The sequence below is a fragment of the Pavona decussata genome, unplaced genomic scaffold (assembly GCF_977016875.1).
Source record: "Pavona decussata unplaced genomic scaffold, jaPavDecu1.1 SCAFFOLD_55, whole genome shotgun sequence".
Classification (NCBI taxonomy): Eukaryota; Metazoa; Cnidaria; class Anthozoa; order Scleractinia; family Agariciidae; genus Pavona; species Pavona decussata.
The window spans coordinates 353,808-380,000 of record NW_028145477.1 but is presented as its reverse complement, the minus strand read 5'-3'; the positions used below and the strand labels follow the sequence as shown (position 1 = coordinate 380,000).

Sequence of the window (26,193 nt, the reverse complement as noted above, 5' to 3'; positions counted from 1 at the left end):
TTAAAAACCTAGCAGTATGCAGTGTATTTGTTCCACAAACCTAGTTTAATGGCTAGAGAATCCGAATCGAAAGGTCAGATCATAGCTTTGACTCCTTTTGGGAAAACTAGGATTTTCTATTTCCGAGTTCCCCAAAACGAAATCTACCATTTATTCACCAGGTTTAAGATATACCATCACATTTATTTCATTGCGCATATTCCACACATGACATTCAAATCCAGGCAGTATGCTATGGATGCAGGATGTCTGTCACATGAACCTTGATTAATAACCTTAGCTCCCACGAGTCTCTTGTAGCTCAGTGGTAGAGCATCCGAACTAGTAATCAGAAGGTCTTAGGTTCGAGTATGCCTGTGTAACTGACTGAAAAAAATCTAGATCAGGAATAAATAGGCGGAATGAAAAGCGTTTATTGTGACCATTGATGTTTTTTCGTTAATTACGATCAATTCTAGTCGTTTCCTATGTTACCTCGCTTCCACTTATAGCATAGCTACTCTGCTCACTCTATTAATAACGTACAGCTTGTACAATTTCTTGATTGTAATCTTCAAATCTTATCTTCACCTGCATTTGTGTTTTAATTTGCATTAAAAAAACTGCATTGAAAGGAGTGGAATGGGAAGGCATTATTTAACAGTTATTAATATTTAAGGAAATATGTCACACTAAAATACGGATTTAAACGACTGTATGATGAGAGTATAAATATTTCGAGGGAGGAAATGATCTCTTGTTCGTGGTTAGTTCCTGGAATTAACGTTTTTTAAGGTATTCCTTTATGTTAAAGTACTGGAAAACATTAGTTATTCCTTGACGTTTGGAAGAACTTATAAACATTGACATGAGCTGTTCAACTGAAAAGTGATGGCCGTTGTATGTCTTATGTTCCTTGGAATACAGACACACCACGGTGAATTATATAATCATAATTTCTTGCCTTTGCCAAAACTGGCTCTATAATTGTTTTTAAACCATTCTGTATTGCAGTTGTACTCCGACAACACAACTGGGTATATCACGACCCCGGGTGTTGGTGGTTATCCTGTGGCCACTCCAGTGCAAGTTGGTGGCGGTATGGTTGCAGTATCACACGCACAGGCAGACCAGCTTCCAATTGGCCATGTGCCTGCATCAGTAGGGGTTGGAGGTCATCCTGCAATGATTCAAGCTAGTGCAACAACAGGGATGCCTGCGACAGTCTCCTATCCTTAAGAGCCAATGAAACCTCCCCTTATGTGTGACATCTTTGTAGGTATGACGCCGTAATTACCAGGGCCGGGTTGTTCGAAAGCGGATTAACGCTAATCTAGGATTAAAAGTTAATCGAGGTTTTTATCTTTCTCTTTAAAAGCGGTTTTAAAGCCTAATTTCAAGCTACAGGTAAAGAAAAGTCAAAACTGAGTGACAAAAAGTTCACATTAAGCCAGGATTAGCTTAATCGGGCTTTGAACAACTGGCCATCGTTTCTAAATAGGGTAACTAACGTGTCTAGTTAATTTGCATGATATGAGCTGTAGGATGAGATGAAAGGACAGATTAGGGACAAAATTATAAACTGGTGTACTGAAAAAATTGTTTCCAGATTAATAATAGCTTGGCAGTTAAATGTAACTAAGTACACTCTGTTTTTTTATAAGAACGTCTAATTTTGGAGCTGAGGCTGAACGTTCTTATATTTTCTTGCGATTTGAGGCTGAAAACGTTCTTAAGATGTTCGTAAATTACATGGTAACCCAGGAAACCTATTAATGTGCATTGCCTTCTGAGATATGGTATCAAGAAATGCTGATTATGACAAACCGAGATGTGTGTCACCATTGTTAATGTTACACAAAACATGCCCTTGAGTATATTGGTTAATTTACATTTGTTACCTTGATTTTATATACAGATTACCAAAATAAAAACGTTCTTAATCGCCTCTCAGCCTGAGGAATGTTCTTAATACGTTCTTAAAATGTTGGTTAATCTCAGCCTCGACGTTCTTATAAAAAAGGTTCTTATAAATAAACAAAGTGTAACACAATTGTGATTCGTGCTCAGCATCTTTGATCTGTTTACTGATTTTAATTACATGCCTTAGTTTTCTCTTCAGCTGCCCGAATTACTTAAAAACAGATCGTGAAACCACGTTTTACTCGTCAAGTTAGTTTTTAAAGTTCAGCTCCAAATGATGCTCATTTTGTATTGCCATTAATCCGTACTGTGGAGTAGCATATTGTAAGATTAAACTAAAACTTGATCCTTAACAAGACCATCTAGACTTTCAACACGTGTGACTCATGCTTCCTTCAGTCGATGTTAACAGGGCACGAGCAAAAACATAAGTGCAAGGTGAAAAGATGCTCGCTTTCTAGTGCGCATGTCATGCTATGCTCACGCAGGAGCCCATGACCAGGAGCCTGTATTTCTCACAGTAGGCTTTGGAGTCAAACCTTTTCCAAATAGATGTATTTTTGGAATGGGTCTCAGGAGACCCTCGGAACGCCCTCAGTTGAAATACCCAATCAAAGAAGACGAATAACATTTTAAGTTGTCATTTTCACACGTTTTCGCGGGAAAAGCAGTTCTAAATTTAAATCTATTCGGGAAGGGCTGTGAACGCAGATGGAGGCTCCTAGTTATGGGCTGGTTTATGTCAATAGCTTGACGCAGTGTGTTATGAAATAAACATCATCAGGACCACGTTTCTTGAAAGCGACGATAAGTTACCTGGCCTTTCAAGCAATTTTGTTTTCAAATCTGTTTTGCACTTATTGAGACCACTTTTCACTTGAAACCTGTTACTGTGTGACAAAAATGATGAAGACTTGCAAGTTTAGCTTTCAAGTCATCAAAGTTGAAGCTAAATTTATGGACATTAGCCACGCAACACAGTTTTTGGGCCTAGTAAGTTATCGGAATTTATGATGTTGTGCTTGTAATCTTACGCTAATGCCGCTAGTCAAAGGAAGCTTTGATCCTTAAACTTTGTATCAAGTGTGATTTTGTAATGAAACAAGTCTAAGTAGTGCGAGAAAATAAACGGCTACATTGAAATTTCCTGACTGTTTTAGTGACTTTCATTGCCAATGCACCGTTAATTTGAACGGTTACAATGCCATGCATATATCTGACTTAATTTCCCAAAAAGTAGCCTGAGCTCACCACTAAGTGAAAGGACCCACACCTACCAGTTACCCCTCTCCTGTGGATATCTGACACCCTTCGCTTGCTGGACCGCTGCCTCTGTTACCCTTGCATGCACTGGACTGTGGCAGGGTGCGTGAGATTGTTCTTTCACCCTAAAAGAAAACGATATGTTGTTTAAAGACTTTCCAAGAAGTCACTTGACTAGAGAAACAGTGAAAAATTAGGTCGGGTCGGGTCGGTTGTGACTGACTCCGTAGGTCAGTCACAAAGAGCAGTCCATGGGCAGTGTGCTGATGTATCAGGTGACGCAACCCCCTTCCCCTTCCCCCCCCCCCCCCCACCCCTCAAGCTTAACCCATGGCTGAGGCGCCACCTTTCGGGAAATTAGCTCCGACAGGAATTTGTGTGGATAGGGATTTCAGAAGAAGTAATGGAACCGTCTAAATCTATTTCTAGTTTGATTTGAGCCTGGTAATCCGCTAAGGTACCTTAAACCGCTTCATGTACATTAATTAAATGTAAAGAAATGTACCCGTGTCGCAAATACTACCTCTGACATCCGTCACACTGAAGATGCTACTGCCTGACTAACTGGTTTCTTGCACACAATACAGTCGTCGCTTGCACTCATGGTGAGAGTTAATTGTACGGTTCATTCGCAATCGAGTGTGAAATAGCGTGAGTGTGCATGAGCAAATGACCGTATGGTTTCAGTTTAGTCATCATTTTCCCTCCCTTTTATAGACACGTCGATTATGATCAAAATTTCAAATCTAACGTGTTCTTGCAATTTCATCGGTTAATCGAAGAATCATAATGATAATGACTTATAAGTAATATATTTTTTCATTGAAGTGAGCACTTGTAAATTTTTTAGCGAACTGCCTGACTTTGGAGGATGATTTTAATTCTGATTGGGTTTTGGATAGTAGATACCTGAACCAATACTAGTAGTAATAGATCTATTCATAGTTCATTATCCCACATGATGACTCTTAGCACTATATTATAGACACATAATTAATGCAATGCGTCCCTCCTACCCACCCTTCTCGTTGGCTCTTTTTAAAACTCCTCTGCTCGCTGTCATTCTGCTAGACAGGAGTCTCCCCATACTTTCAAGGTTCACTGTCACGGAGAGTTTGCTGTATGTCAGCCAAAACTGCTCAAATATTTGACAAAGAACCCCCCCCCTTTTTTTAACGTGAAATCGCTTCTACAGCACTAGGAGGAAAATATGAAATGATCTCTCCAAGCTAGACTGTTCACAGTCTCCCTATCTTTCCGTGGCATTCTCGAGACTGGTACGCTTCGATGGAGTTGCCGCTATCTTGGTTTGTAAAAGCGAGCGCGATCTAAGGAGAGTGCCTAAACTACCGAGGGAAGCCGGTGTAGGGGAGCGAAAAAATATTTTCCCGCTGCCTTCCAACTCCACTCCTCTCCCCTCGGTAGTTCAGACACTCCCCAGATCGCGCTTACTTTTACAAATCAAGATGGCGGCAGCTCCGTCGAAGTGTACCGGTCTCGAGAATCCCATGGAAAAATAGCGGGACTGTGACAGTCTATCTCCGAGGAAAAATAAACTTTAATCAGTTTCTAGTGATTTCTTCACAATACGCAGAAAGAACTTGAAAAATTTGTCAACTTGATTTTAATGTTCATTGTAAAAATATTTCTTAACCAGCTCTTGGGCTGGTAATGTTGTTAGTATGTTCTAAAATTTTAGCTAATCTCAGCCTCGACGTGCTTATAAAACGGGAGTGTAATAATTATTAAAGAGGAGTATCGCCTTCTTTACGCAAAATGAGCGAATACGCCACCATCCTCGGAGACCCAGGGGCAGTTCGCCATCTTCACCACGTTATTTCTTGATTAGCGCTTGAAATTGAAAATGAAACAGAAGTTTGGCATGTCCCTTTTTATAGCCTGTTCCAGCCTCCGCGAGACGCGCGAAGGAGATTTTGAGCTCCGCGCGAGAACCCCCTCGTTTTCGTTACAAGCGGATCATGACACTAATGGCAAGTAGCAAGTGGCACTAATGGCTGTTATTTAATATTTGATAATCACTGAAACAAACGAGATCATTGTGTCATTTCAGCAGCCAATAGGCCTCTGGTTATTAATAGCCGCCTCGGTGGCATGATTTTTATTTCCTTGTGAGTGATTGCAAACATGGCGGTTGATTCAGTCATGGTCGCCAAAATGGCGAGGCTTCTTGCGTTGGCACACATCGCTGTTGGCTTGTTATTGATTTGCCTGGGCATCATCGATCTCGTGCTCCAGCAGTCTACCTTTTATTTTGTAGGTTTCGGTATCTGGGTCGGCGTTTGGGTGAGTAGCGAACAGTTGAAATAATGCAGGAATTAAACTATAAATGTGCAATTACAGAATTGTCAGTTTGGTATCAGTAATCAGTGCCCGAGCTGAGTAGGTCCCGCTCTATACTACGCAGTTAATTTGCTGGGCATTAACTCCATCAGCTTGAAGAAGACTGGTTATTGTAGAAGCTCGTACACCGATGCACGTACGGTGGCAGTATAGTTTTGATCCGTATGTTCTGAGCCACCTTGGCACTTCTTGGACTTCTCTGTGTGCTTTTCGTCTTGCTTGAATTCGAGCGAGTTATTTGTGAGTCCCTTCCTCTTATGCCAGTCGGACTGGTCCAAACAAATTCTTGAAGCTTCCCTGGACAGTCAACCGAAAAATAGGACTTCAGCAGATTCTATTCAACTGTTAAACTTGGGCTTGGGGTATGAATTACAGACAACTTGAAGCATTTTGTTTGCTTGAAAAAACACGCCATCTTTCAGGGTATTTATGGGTATTGAAAATGGCTGGCTATTAATTATACGGTGAGTTTCAGCCCGGATTCAGTAAAGGCAGTTAGTGTGAGATCTATTTTTATTCTATTTTACCTCTGTATAAAATCCCTGCTCAATTTTGTAGGTCTTATATTTTAATTAAGGAGTGTAGGTCACCGGATGGGCGTCTGTTGTCGCACCAGTCACTGAACTTTTTCATGCCTCGCTATTTTTTTTCTCTTGTTTTTGGGTTTGGATTCTTCTTCGAATCTTCACCTACATGAGAAGTCCAAATTAACCTAGTTTTAGCCCACAAAATAAAAATTGCAATGCCCAGCGGAAATTATTATACCTTTACCTTCTGATGTTTTGGTTTTTAGTTGCTCTAGCCTGCAGGCTCGTCAAAAACAAAAATAGACGGTCAACGACTGCATGTGGCTATTGCTGTTGTCATTTAGAATATTGCAGTACGACAAATAATACTCAAATGAAAGCGAATAAACAAATAGTCATAGTTAAGAGTAACAATTTTTAATATTACTGATTATCATTAGTAGGGATCAGTAAACAACATTGCTTGCTTTCTGAGGGAAGCGGTGTGTGGTTAAGAAACATCTGCAGGATCTGTATAGTCTTTGTTTGTTTTAGCAATGGCATGTTAAATCAACCTGGATTCCAAAAGAAATTATGAAGCATGGGGGTATAAGCATAGAAAGGTCATTGCAATTTGGGACAAGGCCTTGTAACACAAGCTCTTAGAAAAGTTTGTTTGGACATTTATTATTAGAAAGTGGACATGGAATCTTTAAGAAAAAGTAACTTCGTTATTTATTGAATCCATATCAATTTAAACAATAGATAACAAGACAACAACATAACTCCAGTTGTTATCAGTACAAAACCTAACTGAATGTTCAGACAAAAGCTGTTTTCTTGTAACGCGTTCTTTGGGGCAGGCTATCAACTCTAACAGTCACGCACGACAGCTGATGTACTAATCGAATTTGTTGGCCGCCCCTTTAGTCCGTCTTTGCTTTATTTGCTTTGCAGTCAATAAATTTTTCGCCAAACAACAGTCTCTGGGTTTGTCGGATTTTAATTTTACATTTATAGGTTTTTTATTGTGCCAAATTTTCGTATAATTTCGTCACACGTGCCAAATGTCTCAGGCAGGAAAAATTCTATTTAGCTTTAGTATAAATCTACTAGTGTTCTATCACGAATGCCGTTCTCTGATTGGCTACGCTACTCGCTATCTATTCTGTGATAGATAGCGAGTAGCGATTTTCAACAAAATGGCGCCCGCTTCTTCGCGTTTTCGAAGTGTCTGCGATGAGGAAATAGATTATTTACTTGTTTAGTTTTGAACGACTAGTAGATTTATACTAAAACAATTAGATTATTCGCTCTCGATTTCTATGCGTGATAGTTGATTCGGGCTTCGCCCTCATCAACTATCACGCGATAGAAATCTCGAGCTTATAATCTAATTGTTAAATAGTTGCAAATTAAACTTTATACGTCTATACTCAGTTGAATTTACCATAAAAATTGGACGACTTGATTTGTAATTTTCATGTATATCTTAGCCTTTTAGGATGCAAAGCGTAATCCGGAATAGTCACCATTTTGAAATCTCGTCCTGGATATAGTATGGATGTTTGTTAAATGGGTGTGACAGTTTTGATAAATGAACGATTGTTATTATCACCTTCCAATGAGTTTCCCTCGATCTCGAAGATTTCGATCAAGGAAGGCAATACATAGCATTATAAGCAATCTTTATTGAATTTAATTGGCTGAATCATTTCTATTTTGTGCTGTTAATTTTCTGCTCCTTCGAGCGTGTAAACAACTATTGATGCTACCCACCTCGAATAGCCCTTGCTAATTGTGGATATCTAATATTGTAATTTGTCTTCTTTGATAATAAATTGTTGTTGTAACTGGATAGCATCAAACAGAGGACAATTAAGGTAACTTAAAGAAAGAAACTGATGATCGGCTGACTTGTTTTGTCGCAGATGTGCACCACAGGAGGTCTGGGCATTCCTGGGAGTAGCAGAGATATCACTCCTTCCCGCAATGCTTTTGTAAGTTAATATTTTTGAAATAGAAATTTGCACTGAAAGCAACAATGTGAATGAAAATCTCTAAAGGGAGGGTTCAAATGAAACCTCTCACTGTTGTTTTGGTGCTATTGTTCAAACCTGTTTCATCCAAAAAAATATTTGCCTCATCCTATCATCCTGCTTCAGTCAGAATACTCATCCCAATCTCGCTTTGTCGTTGTTCTAATTTACGAGGGGCGTCGTGAACTGCCTTTTATCATTTTTCCCAGATAAAGTTTCCACCTAACCCTCCTTCCACCCATCCGTCCATCCGTCCAACCTTCCGTCCGTCCATCCATCCATCCATCCATCCATCTATCCATCCATCCATCCATCCATCCATCCATCCATCCATCCATCCATCCATCCATCCATCCATCCATCCATCCATCCACCCATTTATCCATCCTCAAGGCTCCATCTTTGGTCCGTAACTAGTATTTCTTCTATATAATAACGACTTCCCAAGTCCCAATACCACTAATTTCACTTTCTCCGGCTGCAGTCTGGCGGCTTGAAATGGCCAAAGATATAAAGGCAATAAAGTCGTGGCTTTCTGCCAGTAAGCGTACGCTAATTGTTTTAGAAACAAACTTTATGGTTATAGGCAATCTCGTACCCAGAGTCCTCAGGCTCTTTGGCCAGCGGTTAGTCGCCAGGAGAGACTCTGGGGACATCGAATTTTATTACTGCAGGATTTCTGCGGTAAAACAATGAAAACCGTTACGGAATAGCCAATCCAAGAATTTGAATTTTTTTCGATGTACCCAGAGTCTTCCCGGCGTTGCCCCGCTGACCAAAAAGCCTGAAGACTCTGGGTACGAGATTGTAGTAACAGGCTCAAGACGGAGAGTAGCGGCGCTCGAGGTACATGTGTTACTGCGGTTAAATGATGCAGATATGCAGCAGGCAGATTCCGTAAAATGCCTTGGCGGTAATCGAAACATGCATTTTTAAATAGCAGTTATATAAGTCTGATTATCGTATGAACGTAATAACCTTAAAAATTCCTCTTTCTTTCCTGGAGTTATATTTATTTTTAGTGCTTATCCAGCAAACTGCTCAACAACAATATTAATTACAATGTTTACTGTTACACAGGGGAGCAAGGTATCTTCTTAACCCCTTTTTAGCACGTACCGGCGAGTGTGAATTTCTGGCGTCACACCAAATACAAAAAAAAAAAAAAAGAAAAAAATACTATCTCAGTTTCCACAAGGTGCACAGAGACGATTAAAATGGCAAAATACTCTGTCTTTACGGCTGGTATCCGCTATGAAGCTGTTTATTGTGCGCAATCTATTAAAAAGTAATTTTCTCGTGCTCTTTGGTTTTGTCTCTCCTGCTACTCGTCACTATAATTTAGTTTCTTTTCCCGTGCTCTGTCTTGCTGTTTCTCCCGTTGTTTGTCACTGATATTTCGCTTGTGTCTGCTCGTGCTTTTAGTTGCTCTCTTTCACGTTGTACTTTGCTTATCCGTCGCTTGCTTTTTCGTTTTCTTCTCTCTCTCTCTCTCTCTCTCTCTCTCTCTCTCTCTCTCTCTCTCTCTCTCTCTCTCTCTCTCTCTCTCTCTCTCTCTCTCTCTCTCTCTCTCTCTCTCTCTCTCTCTCTCTCTCTCCTTTTCACGTTTGTCGACATATTCAATGAATACATAAATTGACTTTGTATTTCGTTGTCTCAATTTTTTTGTTTGTTTTTATAAAACGCAGTTGGCCATGCAGCTTCCCGCAGACGTCTTCCAACCAAACAAACGAGGGCGGTAGCACAGGCTTCACATACTTGAGTGTGCTATTCGCATTGGTTGTCCTGTGGTGCTGCGTACGGGGAAGGGACGGATGGCCAGTGACGTCATAACCAAAACCAAAATTTCTCGCATCGATAGTTTACCATATTTTCTTACCCAAAGCGTGCGCGGAGCTCCGCTCTTATTTACAAAGGTGCTATTATTGCCACCGAAATTCATAAAGTCACCGATGATCCTGAGTCAATATGTTTTAATCTTTATAATGATAACCATAGTGGGACCCGGCATGGTAAAAAGTATTTTACAGTTCGAAGAATAATACAGATGGCCGTAAAACTGGACTCAGTTGCTTTTCGTTAATCTTCCAGGCTGGTGTCTTCATGGGCTTTTCCATCACATCTGCAGTGTTTGGAGGATTAATCATCATCTTCTACACTTTGTCTATTGTGTACCCATACCGTGATGGCCAAGGGTTGACTATGAGCGCAATCATACTGATCCTTGGTATTGCTGCGTTTAGCTTTGGAATCTGGGCTGCAGTGTGCTGTTGTCTTATATCACCTTGTTGCGCATGCTGTACAGCAGTTTCTCAGCACCAGGTACGAACCAATATCAGTTCTTTTTAACAGTTGATAACTAAAGACAATTTAGCCACCGTAAAGAGATTCCAGTGGTGTCTTTTCGAGCCTTCACTCTTCGTCAGAGTTGTGGGTTGTATGTGGTGTATATCATCAGCAGTGAGAGCTACGCTATTGGTGGGAGCATGGTTTAAAATATACCATCACATTTATTCCATTCCACATATGCCAAACATCAAGATTAAGACCCTAGCAGTATGCAGGATGTTTGTCCCAGGAACCTAGTTTAATGGCTAGAGTATCCGAACTAGTTATCGAAAGGTCAGACCATAGCTTCGACTCCTGTTTGGAGAACACGGATTTTGTATTTCCGAGCCCATTCTACTTGTGTCACTTATATAACTGAAAAACGAAATCTATCATTTATTCCATTGTGCACATGCCACACATCGACATTCAAATCCAATCAGTATGCATGCAGGATGTCTGTCACATGTAGCTAGATTAATAACCTTAGTTAGCTCCCACGAGTCTCCTTCAGCTCAGTGGGAGAGCATCCGAACTTAGTAATCGGAAGGTCATAGGTTCGACTCCTGTTGGGAGAACTTGGAGTTTTTTTCCCGGAGAATGCCTGTGTGACTGACTGAAAAAATTTAGATCAGGAATAAATGGGTGGAATGAAAAGCGTTCATTGATGACCATTGATGTTCTTTCGTTAATTACGACCAATTTTATTCTCGTTTTCCATGTTACCTCGCTTCCACCATAGCGTAGCTTCACTACTCACTCTATTAACCACGTACAGCTTGTACAATTGCTTGATTCTAATCTTCAATTCTTATATTCATCTTCATTTGTGTTCTCTTTTACATTGGTAAAAAAAAAACTGTATTGAAAGGAGAGGAATGGGAAGGCATTATTTAACAGCTTTTGAGTTATTAATATGTTAACGAACTATGGCTCATTGAAATACGGATTTAAACGTCTGTGTGATGAGAGTAAATATTGCGAGGGAAGAGATGATCTCTTGTTCGAGGTTAGTTCCTGGAATGAACGTTTTTTAAGGTATTCCTTTATGTTAAAGTACTGGAAAACATTAGTTATTCCTTGAAGTTTTGAAGAACTTGTAAGCATTCACATGAGCTGTTCAAACTGAAAAGTGGTGGCCATTGTATGTCTTATGTTCCTTGGAATACAGACCCAGCACGGTGAAATATATTATATAATTATGATTTCTTGCCTTTGCCAAAACTAGCTCTATTATTGTTTTTAAATTATTGTGTATTCCAGGTGTACTCTGACAACACAACTGGGTATGTCACGACCCCAGGTGTTGGTGGTTATCCTGTGGCCACCCCAGTGCAAGTTGGTGGCGGTATGGTTGCAGTATCACACGTACAGGCAGACCAGCTTCCATTTGGTCGGGTGCCTGCACCGGGAGAGGTTGGCGGTCATCCTGCAATGGTTCAAGCTAGTGCAACAACAGGGATGCCTGCAACAGTCTCCTATCCTTCAAAACCAATGAAACCTCCGCCTCATGTGTAACATCTTTGTAGGTATGACGCCGTAATTATCAGTAAGCCATCGTTTCTAAACAGGCTAACTAACGGGTCAAGTTAATTTGCATGATATGAGCTGTAGGATGAGATGAAAGGACAAATTAGAGACAGAATTATAAACTGGTGTACTTAAAAAATTCTTAACAGATTAATAATAGCTTGGCAGTTAAATGTAACTGAGTGATACAATTGTGATTCATGCTTAACATCTTTGATCTGTTTACTGATTTTAATTACATGCCTTAGTTTTATCTTCAGCTGCCCGAATTACTTAAAAACAGATCGTAAAACCACGTTTTACTCGTCAAGTTAGTTTTTAAATGTCAACTCCAAATGATACTCATTTTGGAATTGCCTTTAATCCGTACTGTGGAGTAGCATAATTTTATTGTAAGATTTAACAAAAATTTGATCCTTAACAAGACCATCTAGACTTTCAACATATGTGGCTCATGCTTCCTTCAGTCGATATTAACAGGGCACTAGCAAAAACATAAGTGCAAGGTGAAAAGATGCAGTTTTCTAGTGCGCATGTCATGCTATGCTTATGCAGGAGGCTATGACCAGGAACCTGCATTTCTCACACTAGGCCTTGGAGTCACTGAAACCTTTTCCAAGTAGATGTATTTTTAGAACGGGTCTCAGGGGACCCTCGGAACGCCCTCAGTTGAAATACCAAATCAAAGAAGGCGAATAACATTTTAAGTTGTCATTTTTCACACGTTTTCGCGGGAAAAGCGGTTCTAAATTTAAACCTATTCGGGAAAGGCTGTGAACGGAGATGGAGGCTACTAGTTATGGGCTGGTTTATGTCAATAGCTTAAGGCAGCGTGTTATGAAATATACATCATCAGGACCACGTTTCTTGAAAGTGACGATAAGTTACCTGGCCCGTTAAGCAATTTTGTTTTCAAATCTGTTTTGTACTGATTGAAACCGCTTTTTACTTGAAACCTGTTACTGTGTGACAAAAATGATGAAGACTTACAAGTTTAGCTTTTAACTCATCAAAGTTGAAGCTAAATTTAAGGACATTGGCCACGCAACACAGTTTTCGGGCCTAGTAAGTTATCGGAATTTATGATGTTGTGCTTATAACCTTACGCTAATGTCGCTAGTCAAAGGAAGCTTTGATCCTTAAACTTTGTATCCAGTGTGATTTTGTAATGAAGCAAGTCTAAGTAGAGCGAGAAAATAAACGGCTACGCTGAAAATTTTCTGACTGTTTTAATGACTTTCACTGCCAATGCACCGTTAATTTTAAACGGCTACAATGCCATGCATATATCTGACCTAATTTTCCAAAACGTAGCTTGAGCTCACCAGGTACCCACCCCTCCTCTGTGCACCTCTGACACCCACCGCTAGATGGACTGCTTCCTCTACTACCCCAGCATGTATTGGACTATGAAAGGGTGCCTGAGATTGGTCTTTCACCGTAAAAGAAAACGATATGTTGTTTAAAGACTTTCCGAGAAGTCTCTTGACTAGAGAAACAGCGAAAAATTAGGTCGGGACAATCCCCCTACTTCACCCCACCCCTTTAACTTAGGCTTCTGACCCCATAGGTCACGAAGGGCAGTCCCTGGGCAGTGTGCTGGTGTATCAGGTGTCGCAGTCCCCTCTCCTCCCTCCCCCCTCAAGTTTAACCCACGGCTGAGGCGTTGAAGTTCTTGCCATCGTTCGGAAAATCAGCTCAGAAAAAGGTTATATGTGTGGATACTCAAATTGTAAAAAGCGATAATAAAGTGTCATTGTTGCTGTGGTGGTCGATCAGCTTCTGGCGTCTTTTTTTCGTACAATATTCAACGATCTAGTAGGTTGTTTCAGCATAACTCGTTGACAGTTCATGGGAGCTGAATCCACAGTGGAACATTCGAAGCTGAGCATGGGGTGGTACGTCGGTAAACTGTTGATGACCACTCGTCGGTCGTTCGCTGGCAGCTCGATCTTGGAATACTTGATGCTCGGCTTACATTAGTATGGTGGTAAGTACGGACGTATCCAGCTCGTCTATTCTATTGCTCTATGGGGGTGGGGGCCTCAGCTGTGACGACGTCATGCCTCTCATTGACCCAGCACTTTATGTGTGCCTTCATTGGTGAGCATGTCTTCCTATCACAGATATCCTTCCCGGCCTGGGGCGCTGAGAAATCATATCGCACTGGCCTGACACCAGTTCTGTCGCCTACATCTCTAAGACTTAGCAACAGAGGCCCATTGTGGTAACATTCAGCATTATCCGATCGAAGGTAAACTGTTGTCACAACTTGATACTCTTCTTTAAAATTGTGTAGTAAGTTCCCTATGATTGACAGAACGGCAAAGCTATTTTGGGTGCAGTTATTGAAAATGTGTACAAAGCACTCTACTTCATGCTTGCTCTCTACATTTGCTCTACTGATTACAGCGCTGATGTGCCAGCTTCTTCCTCTTTTCCCAAAAAATTCACTCATCTGCTCTTTGTATTGCAAGGGCAGAAACTTCATCGCCCAGTCCATTATAACAAGACACAAGTTTTCGTCTAGTTTCTGGAGGGCATATTGCTTGGCCTCGTCTTGGTTACTAGATCTTAGCAAGTGAGCTTTCCACGCCTTTATGTTGCGAACACTCTCAGTGTACTCGAACCTCAGCCTAACCCTCTCCTCTTCCGCCATGCCTACGTTATTTAGCATCTCTGCCATCTCTTCCAGTACTCTCTCTAGACTTTCACAGCGCTCACATTCGTAGCTGTGTTGCACATTCGCCTCGGAACTCCCCGGCATTAGTATCACTTAATGCATAAACTGTGCAGTGATCACTGCACTGTTCACCTCGTCGGATGTGTGTCTTGAAATCATTCTTCAAACAAACAACAAAACAACAACAATTTATTAAAACAGACACTTACAAGCTGGTTATATACCTACCCGCAATAGCTAAAGCTAGTCGAAGCGGGTAGGTATGTCTATACTTAACTAAACACAAATAAATTTGGTGTTTACAAATTGACAGCCACAACTAAAATAAAAGTTAAATAAGTAGTAAACAAACGAGTGAATATACAAAACAAAAAGGATTCGCAAGCTGATAGAAATTAAAGGATTGTTACAAATTTACAAGCTTTTCATTATTTCAAGAATTGAAGAAGGTGTAAAGAAAGCATTTTATTTTTTTAAAATGTTGATTAGTATTTCATGTATTTGTTTTTTGAATAATTTTCTGCTGTAAGACTTTCTAATATTATCCGTTAAAGAATTCCATAGCCGTGCGCCAAATCGAGAAAATGAATTCTTTAGTTGATCAAGACGTGAAGAAATGATATTAAATTTGTCGGCGGTTGCTGACCTGGTGTTGTAGGAATGTATATCTGAGACATGTTTAAATAAATTTTGAATATGAACAGGTGCTAGTTTGTTTTGGATATCATACATTAAACGGGAAACAGATTCGACATCGAAAAAATGAACAGGTAGGATGTTAAGTTTAATGAAGTAAGGAATAGCGTGTTCACTTTTTGTAGAAAAGTTCATCAAACGTAGAGCCCGTATTTGTAGGAGAGCATGTCTTTTTGATTGTTTAAAAATTGTACAAGTAGTCGATTCGTTGAAGATGTTAGCCTTCTTCGTCGGAAATGATTGGTTAAACGTTTCTATAAATTAAATGAGTAGGTGGTCATCAAAATCTAGGGCTCAAATTATATATTCAGTACGTGGTTGATAGCAGGATTACAACAATGGATATTTATCTTCACAATCACCCTAAGATCATAGTATTTACTTTAAAAAACACCTTAAAATTACAGATATTGTTGTTTAGATATCTTCATCTTTAAAATGAACATCAACTACCACGAATTCGGTAAAAGAACCCGAGAAAATCTACTAAAAATGACTAAAAATAAGGGCAATAGTTATTTCCTGGAAAGGACCGACGGAAGGTCAAGTCGAGTAAAAACTCATTAAAGTAAGGTAAAAAAGGTGTTATTATTTGTGGGAAACTAAATTGGAAATATCTTTGTGGTTGAAAGTGTTTCTGCGGAAACGAATAGCTGCTCATACCGAATTCATGACAGGAAAATTTATACGTTAATCACACATTAAGACCAACTAAGTCGAACTACAAGGTATTATTACTAGAGAGCTGCGTAACGAAGGAAATGAGTCAACTTGTTTTTTTTCTGGGATATTCCCCAAACCGAAATATAATTTGTAATAAGTCCCAACACCAAATAAGATTTCTGTAACTATTTTAACCCAAAATAATTGCGTTGTAAATATTTTTCATCATTGAAAATCTTTATCATCTAACAATTATAAGTAATAGATTTTTTCATCAAGGTGAAGACTTGTGAATTTTTGTGCGAACTTTTGGTTTGGCTGACTGGCTTTGGATGATGATTTTAATTCTGATTGGGTTTTGGATAGTAGATACCTGAACCAAAACTTGTAGTAGTAGATCTATTCACAGTTCATGTAATATTCATTATCCCACATGATGACCTCTTAGAACTTTGTTAAAGACACCTAATTAATGCAAGGCGTCCCTCCCACTCACCCTTCTTGTTGGCTCTTTAACTCCTCTGCTCGCTGTCATTCTGCTCGACAGGAGTCTCCCCATGCCTTAAAGGTCCACTGTTACGGAGATTTTGCTGTATGTCAGCCAAAACTGCTGAAATGTTTGACAGAGAACCCCTTCTTTAACGTGAAATCGCTCTTACAGCACCAAGAAGAAAATTTAAAATGATCTATCCGAGCTAGACTGTTCACAGTCCCCCTATTTTTCTGTGGGATTCTCGAGACGGAAACGCTTCGATGGAGCAGCCGCCCCCTTGGTTTGTAAAAGCGAGCGCGATCTGGGGAGAGTGTCTAAACTACCGAGGGAAGCGGGTGTAGGGGAGCGAAAAAATATTTTTCCCGCCGCCTCCCAACTCCACTCCCTTCCCCCCAGCCGCCTCAGTAGTTTAGAGACACTCTCCAGATCGCGCTCGCTTGAAGATGGCGACGGCTTCCATCGAAGCGTACCAGTCTCGAGAATCCCACGGAAAAAATAACTGAATAGGGGGAGTGTGAACAGCCTATTTCCGAGGAAAAATAAATTATAATCACTATCTATTGATTTCTTCAAAATATGCAGAAAGAACCTGAAAAAATTGGCCAACTTGATTTAAATGCTCATTATAAAAATATTTCTCAACTAACTCTCGGCCTGGTAATGTTCTTAGTATGTTCTTAAATTTTAGCTAATCTCATCCTCGACGTTCTTATAAAAAGGAGTTTAATAATTCTAAAAGAGGAGTATCGCCTTCTTTACGCAAAATGAGCGAATTGGCCACCATCCTCAGAGACCCAGGGGCGGTTCGCCATCTTCAGCACGTTATTTCTTGAAAAGCACCTTAAATTGAAAATGAAACAGAAGTTTGGCATGCTCCTTTTATATAGCCTGTTCCAGGCTCCGCGAGACGCGCGAAAGAGATGGCGAGCTCCGCGCGAGAACCCCCTCGTTTTCGTAACAAGTGACACTAATGGCTGTTATATAATATATGACATTCACTAAAACAAACGAGCTCATTGTGTCATTTGAACAGCCAATAGGCCTCTGGTTATTAATAGCCGACTCGGTAGCATGATCTTTATTTCCTTGTGAGTGATTGCAAACATGGTTGATTCAGTCATGGTCGCCAGAATGGCAAGGTTTCTAGCATTGGCACACATCGTTGTTGGCTTGTTATTGATTTGCTTCGGTATCGCAGATTGCGTGGTCCAGGAGTCTGAAATGTATTTTGTAGGTTTTGGTATCTGGATCGGTGTTTGGGTGAGTAGCGAACAATTGAAGATATTAAACTAATTGTGCAATTACAAAATTGTCAGTTTGGTATAATCAGTACCAGAGCTGAGTAGATCTCGCTCGATACGAGACTGGTTATTGCAAAGCTCGTTCACCGATGCACGTACGCTGGCAGTATAGTTTTGATCCGTATGTTCTGAGCCACTTTGGTAGTTCTTGGACTGCTGTGTGTGCTTTTCGTCTTGCTTGAATTTGAGCGAGTTATTGTGAGTCCCTTCCTCTCATGCCAGTCGGACTGGACCAAACAAATTCTTTAAGCTTCCAAGGAGAGTACACCGAAAAATAGGACTTCTGCAGATTCTATTGAACTGTTAAACTTGGGCTTGGGTATGAATTACAGACAACTTGAAGCATTTTGTTTGCTTAAAAAACATGCCATCTTTCAGGGTATTTATGGGTATTGAAATCGGCTGGCTATTAATTATACGGTGAGTTTCAGCCCTTATTCTGTTAAGACAGTTAGTGTGAGATCTATTTTTACTCTATTTTACCTCTGCATAAAATTTTGTAGGGCTTATATTTGAATTAAGAAGTGTAGGTCACCGGATCGGCGTCTGTTGTCGCACCAGTCACTAAACTTTTTCATGCCCCGCTATTTTTTTTCTCGTGTTTTTGGGTTTAGATTCTTCTTGGTCCTTCTTCGAGTCTTCTCCTAGATGAAAAGCCTATTTAAATGAACCTAGTTTTAGCCCACAAAATAAAAAATGCAATGCCAAGCGCCGGACGTTATTATACCTTTACCCTTCTGATGTTTTGGTTTTTAGTTGCTCTAGCCTGCAGGCACGTCAAAAACAAAAATAGACGGTAAACGACTGCATGTGGCTATTGCTGTTGTCATTTAGAATATTGCAGTAAGACAAATAATACCCAAATGAAAGCGAATAAACAAATAGCCACAGTTAAGAATAACAATTTTTAATATCACTGATTATTATTTGTAGGGATCAGTAAACAACATTGCTTGCTTTCTGAGGGAAGCGGTGTGTGGTTGAGAAACATCTGCAGGATCTGTATAGTCTTTGTTTGTTTTAGCAATGGCATGTTAAATCAACCTGGATTCCAAAAGAAATAATGAAGCATGGGGGTATAAGCATAAAAAGGTCATTGCAATTTGGGACAAGGCCTGGTAACACAAGCTCTTGGAAAATTTTGTTTGGACATTTATTATGAGAAAGTGGACGTGGAAACTTTAAGAAAAAGTAACTTCGTTGTTTATTGAATCCGTATCAATAAGACAGTGGATAACAAGACAACAATATAACTCCAGTTGTTATCAGCACAAAACCTAGCTGAACAGACAAAAGCTGTTTTCTTGTAACGCGTTCTTCCGGGTAGCTATCAACTCTTACAGTCACGCACGACGGCTGTTGTACTGATCGAATTTGTTGACCGTCCCTTTAGTCCGTCTTTGCTTCATTTGTTTTGCAGTCAATACAGTTTTCGCCAAACATCAGTCTCTGGGTTTGTTGGATTTTAATTTTACATTTATAGGTTTTTTTATTGTGCCAAACGTATAATTTCGTCACACGTGCCAAATGTCCCAGGCAGGAGATATTTTATTTAGCTAAAGTTGCAAATTAAACTTAATACGTCTACACATAGTTGAATTTATCGCAAAATCTGCGAGACTTGATTGGTAATTTACATGTATCTCTTCGCCTTGTCGGATGCAAAGCGTAATCCTGAACACTCACCATTTTGAAATCTCATTCTGCCTGTATAGTATAAATGTTTGTTAAATGGTCTGTTACAGTTTTGATAAATGAACAATTGTTATTATCACCTTCAAATGAGTTTCCCTCGATAATTTTGCTATGCTTGAAGATTTCGATCAAGGAAGGCAATAGATAGCATTTTAACCAATATTTACTGAATTATTAGGCAGCCCAAAGGGTTTGATAACATGACGTGGAACATGAAAGAGTAACATCTAGTAGATAGCATGATCATAAAGCCTGGTTCCACTTGTGCAATAACCACAAGTATAAGCAGCACAAGCATAAACTTGCGACGTTCCCACATGTGAAAGAAGCGCGCGAAACTAAGGCATACCGCTTGCGGCGCAGGCGCAGTAACGTTGGAGGAGATCTGGGAAGTGATTCAAACTGGCGGAATCATCTTGCTTGTGCTTGTGCTTACCTCACGCCGGTTCCCATGCCCACTTTTGAAATAAGCACAAAATTGAGATAAGCACAAGCTCAAGGAATGGAGAACGTTTTTTGTTTGATGCTTATTGCTTAACTCACGCTTATTTCATGCCGTTTCCACACGATTTTCCTTATGCTTATGCTTATTTCACAAGCTTTAATTGACTGGATAGCATCAAACAGAGGACAATTAAAAATGTAACTAGAAGAGGGAAACTGATGTTCACTAACTTGTTTTGTTGCAGATGTGCACAACAGGAGGTCTGGGCATTCCTGGGAGTAGCAGAGATATCACTCGTTCCCGCAATGTTTTTGTAAGTTAATACTTTTGAAATAGAAGTTGCAGTGAAAAAACAATATAAATAAAATTCTCCAATGAGACGGTTCTAATGAAAGCTGTCACTGTCTTTTTCTTTTGTGCTATTGTTCAAATATGTTTCCTCTAAAAAATAATGTCTCATCCTATCATCCTGCTTCAGTCAGAATACTCATCCTTTTCTCGCTTTGTCGTGGTTCTAATTTACTAAGCGTCGTGAACTGACTGAACTGTTTTTTATCATGTTCCCCGGATTAAATGTCCACCTAACCCTCCTTCCATCCATCCATCCATCCATCCATCCATCCATCCATCCATCCATCCATCCATCCATCCATCCATCCATCCATCCATCCGTCCGTCCGTCCGTCGTTCCGTCCGTCCGTCCGTCCGTCCGTCCGTCCGTCCATCCATCCATCCGTCCCTCCATCCTCAAGGCTCCATCTTTGCTCCACTACTGGGTTTTTTTTTTTTTTATATAATAACGACTTTTTAAATCTCAAGACCACTAATTTCACTTTCTCGGGCTTCAGTTTCGTTGCTTGAAATAGCCAAAGATATAAAATGTGATATCCCCAGTTCTATAAGGCGTTCAGAGACGATTGAAACGGTAAAATACTCTGTATTTAAGGGTGAATTTCCCTACAAAAGTGTTTATGATGGACCATCTACAGATAGGTTTGTTTGCAAGCAAATTTCATAAACTGGGTTATTTTTAGCACGTACCGTCGAGTGTGAATTTGTGGCGTCACACCCATACAAAAAATACTATCTCAGTTCCAACAAGGTGCATAGAGACAATTAAAATGGAAAAAATACTTTGTCTTAAAGGCTGGTATCCGCCATGAGGCTGTCTATTATGTAATTTTCTTGTGCGTCACTATAATTTTGTTTCTTTTCCCGTGCTTTGTCTCGCTAATTTACCCGCTGCTCTTCCGTATAATTTTTCTTCTCTTCTCTCGTGCTCTGTCTTGCTGTTTCTCCCGTTGTTCGTCATTGATATTTCGCCTGTTTGCTCGTGTTCTCAGTTGCTCCATTTCACGTTGAACTGCTTCTCCGTCGTTTCTTTTTTCGTTTTCTTTTTATCTCTCTTTCTCTTTTTTCTACGTTTGTCGACATATTCAATGAATACATAAATTGACTTTGTAGTTGTCTTCAAAATTTCTTTCTGTTTTTATAAAACGAAGCTAGCCATGCAGCTTCCCACAGACGTCCCGCCAAACAAACGCGGGGTGGTAGCAATGGGATCACATACTTGAGTGTGCTATTCGCATTGGTTGTCCCGTTGTGTTGCGCACCGGGACGGACGGATGAACAGTGACGTCATAACCAAAAACAAAATTTCTTACATCGATAGTTTCCCATAATTTCTTACCCAAAGCGTGCGCGGAGCTCCGCTGTTATTTACAAAGATGCCAATGTTGCCACCGAAATTTATGAAGTCATCGATGATCCTGTGTCAATATGTTTTAATCCTCGTAATGATAACTATTGTGGGATCATGGTAAAAAATATTGTACAGTTCGAAGAATAATCCAGATGGCCGTAAAACTGGACTCACTTGCTTTTCGTTAATCTTCCAGGCTGGTGTCTTCATGGGTTTTTCCATCACATCTTCTGTGTTTGGAGGAATAACCATCTTCTTCTACAGTGTGTCTATTGCGGACATAAAATATGTCAAAGGAGTGACTATCAGCGCAATCATACTGATCCTTGGTATTACTGAGTTTGGCATTGGAATCTGGGCTGCAGTTTGCTGTTGCATGATGTCACCTTGTTGCGCATGCTGCGGTGGAGCAGTTCCTCAGCACCAGGTACGAACAAATATGTGGTTGTATTAACAATTGATAAGACAACTTAGCCACCGTAACAAAGATTCCAGTGCTGACGTTTCGAGTGTTTACCCTTCGTCAGAGTTGTGGGTTGTATGTGGTTTATATCACGAGGAGTGAGAGCTACGCTATTGGTGGGAGCATGGTTTAAAATAGATCATCACATTTATTCCATTCCACACATGCCAAACATCACGATTAAAACCCTAGCAGTATGCAGTATGTTTCTCCCACGAACCTAAGATCAGATCATAGCTTCGACTCCTGTTGGGAAAACTAGGATTTTCTATTTCCGAGACCCCCAAAAAAGAAATCTATCATTTATTCACCAGGTTTAAGATATACCATCACATTTATTCCATTGCACATATTCCACAAATGACATTCAAATCCAGGCAGTATGCAGGATGTCTGTCACATGAACCTTGATTAATAACCTTAGCTCCCACGAGTCCCCTGCAGCTCAGTGGGAGAGCATCCGAACTTAGTAATCGGAAGGTTTTAGTCTCGACTCCTGTTGGGAGAACTTGGAGTTTTTTTCCCGGAGAATGCCTGTGTGACTGACTGAAAAAATCTAGATTAGGAATAAATAGCTGGAATGAAAAGCGTTCATTGTGACCATTGATGTTTTTTTTCGTTAATTAGGACCAATTTTATTCTCGTTTCCGATGTTACCTCGCTTCTACCATACATTGCTCACTCGATTAACCGCATACAGCTTGCACAATTTCTTGATTGTGATGTTCAATTCTTATCTTCCTCTGCATTTGTGTTTTAATTTGCATTGATAAAAAAAAACTGTATTGAAAGGAGTGGAATGGGAAGGCATTATTTAACAGTTATTAATATTTAAGGAATATGTCTCACTAAAATACGGATTTAAACGACTGCATGATGAGAGTATAAATATTTCGAGGGAAGAGATGATCTCTTGTTCGTGGTCAGTTCCTGAAATGAACGTTTTTTAAGGTATTCCTTTATGTTAAAGGACTGGAAAACATTAGTTATTCCTTGGGGTTTGAAAGAACTTGTAAACATTCACATGAGCTGTTCAACTGAAAAGTGATGGCCGTTGTATGTCTTATGTTCCGTGGAATACAGACACACCACGGTGAATTATATAATTATAATTTCTTGCCTTTGCCAATACTGGCTCTATAATTGTTTTTAAACCATTCTGTATTCCAGTTGTACTCCGACAACACAACTGGTTATATCACGACCCCGGGTGTTGGTGGTTATCCTGTGGCCACTCCAGTGCAAGTTGGTGGCGCTATAATTGTAGTATCACACACACAGGCAGCCCAGCTTCCAATTGGCCGGGTGCCTCCACCGGGAGAGGTTGGAGGTCATCCTGCAATGGTTCAAGCTAGTGCAACAACAGGGATGCCTGCGACAGTCTCCTATCCTCAAGAGCCAATGAAACCTCCTCCTCATGTGTAACATCTTTGTAGGAATGACACCGTAATTACCAGTGCCAGGTTGTTCGAAAGCCGATTAACGCTAATCTAGGATTAAAGGTTAATCGAGGTTTTCATCTCGCTGTTTAAAAGTGGTTTTAAAGCCTAATTTCAAGCTAAGGGTAAAAAAAGTCTAAGCCAAAACTGAGTGACAAAATTTTAAAAGAATTTTCACCGATTAGTAATTAAATTTGAATGAAAGTTCACATTAAGCCAGGATTAGCTTAATCGGGCTTTGAACAACTGGCCCCAGCAAGCCATCGTTTCTAAATTTCCTAACTAACGTGTCTCAGAGTTAATTTGCATGATATGAGCTGTTGGATGAGATGAAAGGACAGATTAGGGACAGAATTATACACTGGTGTACGCACTGAAAAATCCTTTCCAGATTAATAATAGCTTGGCAGTTAAATGTAACTGAGTGATACAATTGTGATTCGTCCTCAACATCTTTGATCTGTTTACTGATTTTAATTACATGCCTTAGTTTTATCTTCAGCTGCGTAATTACTTAAAGAGGCAGTCTCATGGGAGATATCATAATTTTGGGCAAAAATTCACTAAATTTAAACTTTGAACAATGTGCGGTGAATTAATTTCTAAATCGCTAATTTAAAGAAATATTAAAAGTGATGTCGCTAATGTCGCTAGTCAAAGGTAGCTTTGTTCCTTAAACTTTGTATCCCGTGATTATGTAATGAAGCAAGTCTACGTAGTACGAGAAAATAAACTTCACTGAAAATTTCCTGACTGTTTTAATGACTTTCATTGCCAATGCACCGTTAATTTTAAACGGTTACAATGCCATGTACTGGCAGGAGCCAGGAATAAAACAATTAAACTGTACTCAATCTTAAGGAGTCTCTGCAATTCAAATTTGACAATCATAAATTTGTGCTGCCACCATCGGGGAAATTGCAATTGGCCATTGCATAGATGTTTATCATAAACGAGGGTAATGCTTGGTAGGAACGTAACCTTACTTGGATGGAAGAATACTTGGAGCCTTAAGAGACCTGTTCCCCATAATACTATGAACTTATTAACTGAATGGGAGAGCCGAGCTGGAAAATATTTAACTCGAGGTCATTGCTAGTCTCTCTCGCAGCCGTTTTTTAGGCTGTCACGCAACGCTCCCCCCAAAAGAAGCTTCTTTTGGGGGAGCGTTGCGTGACAGCCCAAAAAACGGCTGCGAGGGAGACTAGGTCATTGCGTACGGACCAAGCGCAGGGAGGTCCATGATGTGCCATGATCGGAGAGCCAAACATACTCCTGTCGGTCCCGACGTAATAATTAGATCTGCTGCGCATGTCCAGTGTTTTGACACAAACGCGAGTGAGTGACTGAGACTCACATATCTATATTTGCCTCAGCCTCCGTGCGAGGCAAAATCGGGGAGAAGAGTGGGGCGAGAAAAATTAAAAGAAAAAAGTGGGGAGAGGGGAGGGGGAACTCTATCTTTCCCACCCCCCAGTCCTCTTTCCCCCGCCCAGCTTTCGCCTGCTACGCAGGCTAGATGTGTCGCAAGCGCAGTGTACAAAGATTGACACGTTTTTTTTATTCTGATATATTTAAGTGGATGTTTTCTAATGTACGGCCTTTCTCTGGATTCATCTGGCTTTGAAAAAAAAATTCAAAGCCTCTTTAGTTTACCGATTACCAGAGGAAGTGAACCACCCTTCTTTTAAATCCTCATATCCCCCTTCCCACTGCCAACCAGATATAAACTGGTGAACGGATCTTAAATGCATGAAGTTCGGTTCAACTCGTTTGGCTCCACGCGTGTGCTAGTCTGCAGAGCAGGCGTATTTATAGTGGGCGAGCGGTATACGAATACTCTATGCTGCCATCTTGGATGATAAACCTGACAGAGGGTTAAGGCGAGCCCAAAAAGGATTCCGAGGGAGAGGACGTCTTGTTTAAAAAGAGGAGGGGGCCCCTCATACGCCCCTCCTCCACTACTCCCAATTCTCTTCTAGCTGCGCATCAAAAATGGCCGCCTTCTAACGAGCGTTCGATTAAACGAGTGTTCCTACACCCAAAAACGCCTGCTCTGCAGGCTACTATCTCAAAATCGGTCTTTTTAAGAAGGAGCAAAGCGAAGCATTAAGAGCGGATCCATGCAAAATCCGTCCAAGAAAGCCTCCATACAGCTTTCCATCATTGGTCCAGTACGGAATTGGTCTTTGACAAGAGCTTCCACTGCGTTCTTGGCTCCTTAAAGATGGAAGAAATTCTTTCGTAGAATATGATTCTTTATATTAGCGATACGCTTAAGCTACTGCCTTATTGTTACTTATTTTCGCGTCATCTTAGTTTTATAGTCGCATATGTAAATTGTGTGTTGAAAGTAAATATGCAAATGAGGTTTTTGCCTGATCAAGATAAAATGATTAATACTTTCTTGGCTTCGATAAAAAACAAAATTCACAGGGATTAATTTTTGCAAGTTTTGCGATTTTTTTTTTTCAAAGACCTCTGAAAAAAGTTACCGCGAAAAATCCTTTAATCTACTGTAACTTTATCTTTGTAGCATGTTTATGTTTCGGTGCTCGCGCTCTCTTCGCAGGAACCAATGTCTCCATCATGCTGCAGTTCCTCTGACACAACCTTGGTGCAGTCGTACAAAGTACAGCTGTGCTTTGTTGCAAACGAACGTTAACACATTTTTAGTTTCGTTT

The 26,193-nt window shown here is 40.2% G+C and overlaps 4 protein-coding genes across 6 annotated transcripts in view; 3 read left to right on the top strand and 1 right to left on the bottom strand.

The window, feature by feature from the left end:
• LOC146480116 (membrane-spanning 4-domains subfamily A member 8-like) overlaps positions 1-3,045 on the top strand; it is a 41,160-nt gene extending 38,115 nt beyond the window's left edge. Inside the window, exon 5 of the transcript XR_014864780.1 lies at positions 2,341-3,045. The gene's annotated coding sequence lies outside the window, so the exon portion shown is untranslated. The remainder of the gene's footprint in view (positions 1-2,340) is intronic.
• LOC146480117 (uncharacterized) overlaps positions 1-3,045 on the top strand; it is an 18,424-nt gene extending 15,379 nt beyond the window's left edge. Inside the window, exon 4 of the mRNA XM_085110010.1 lies at positions 994-3,045. Within this exon, the coding sequence (XP_084966136.1) occupies positions 994-1,218 (225 nt within the window). The 3' untranslated portion in view covers positions 1,219-3,045. The remainder of the gene's footprint in view (positions 1-993) is intronic.
• A 2,173-nt stretch (positions 3,046-5,218) lies between these two features.
• On the top strand, positions 5,219-24,262 carry LOC146480114 (uncharacterized). Of its 3 annotated transcripts, none has more exons than XM_085110008.1 (4): positions 5,219-5,469; positions 7,964-8,032; positions 10,163-10,393; positions 11,663-13,145. In XM_085110008.1, the coding sequence occupies exons 1-4, from the start codon at positions 5,311-5,313 to the stop codon at positions 11,915-11,917; spliced, it is 714 nt and encodes a 237-aa protein (XP_084966134.1). In that variant the 5' UTR covers positions 5,219-5,310; the 3' UTR covers positions 11,918-13,145. The 3 variants fall into 3 exon arrangements, with proteins under 3 accessions (XP_084966134.1, XP_084966133.1, XP_084966135.1); XM_085110007.1 differs by lacking the exons at positions 7,964-8,032; positions 10,163-10,393; positions 11,663-13,145 and adding exons at positions 20,150-20,218; positions 21,804-22,034; positions 23,241-24,262 and having other exon boundaries at positions 5,260-5,469; XM_085110009.1 differs by lacking the exons at positions 5,219-5,469; positions 7,964-8,032; positions 10,163-10,393; positions 11,663-13,145 and adding exons at positions 17,539-17,724; positions 20,150-20,218; positions 21,804-22,034; positions 23,241-24,262.
• On the bottom strand, positions 13,950-15,366 carry LOC146480115 (uncharacterized). The gene has a single exon (XM_085110057.1). The coding sequence runs from the start codon at positions 14,694-14,696 to the stop codon at positions 13,950-13,952; it is 747 nt and encodes a 248-aa protein (XP_084966183.1). The 5' UTR covers positions 14,697-15,366.
• Positions 24,263-26,193: the final 1,931 nt, after the last annotated feature.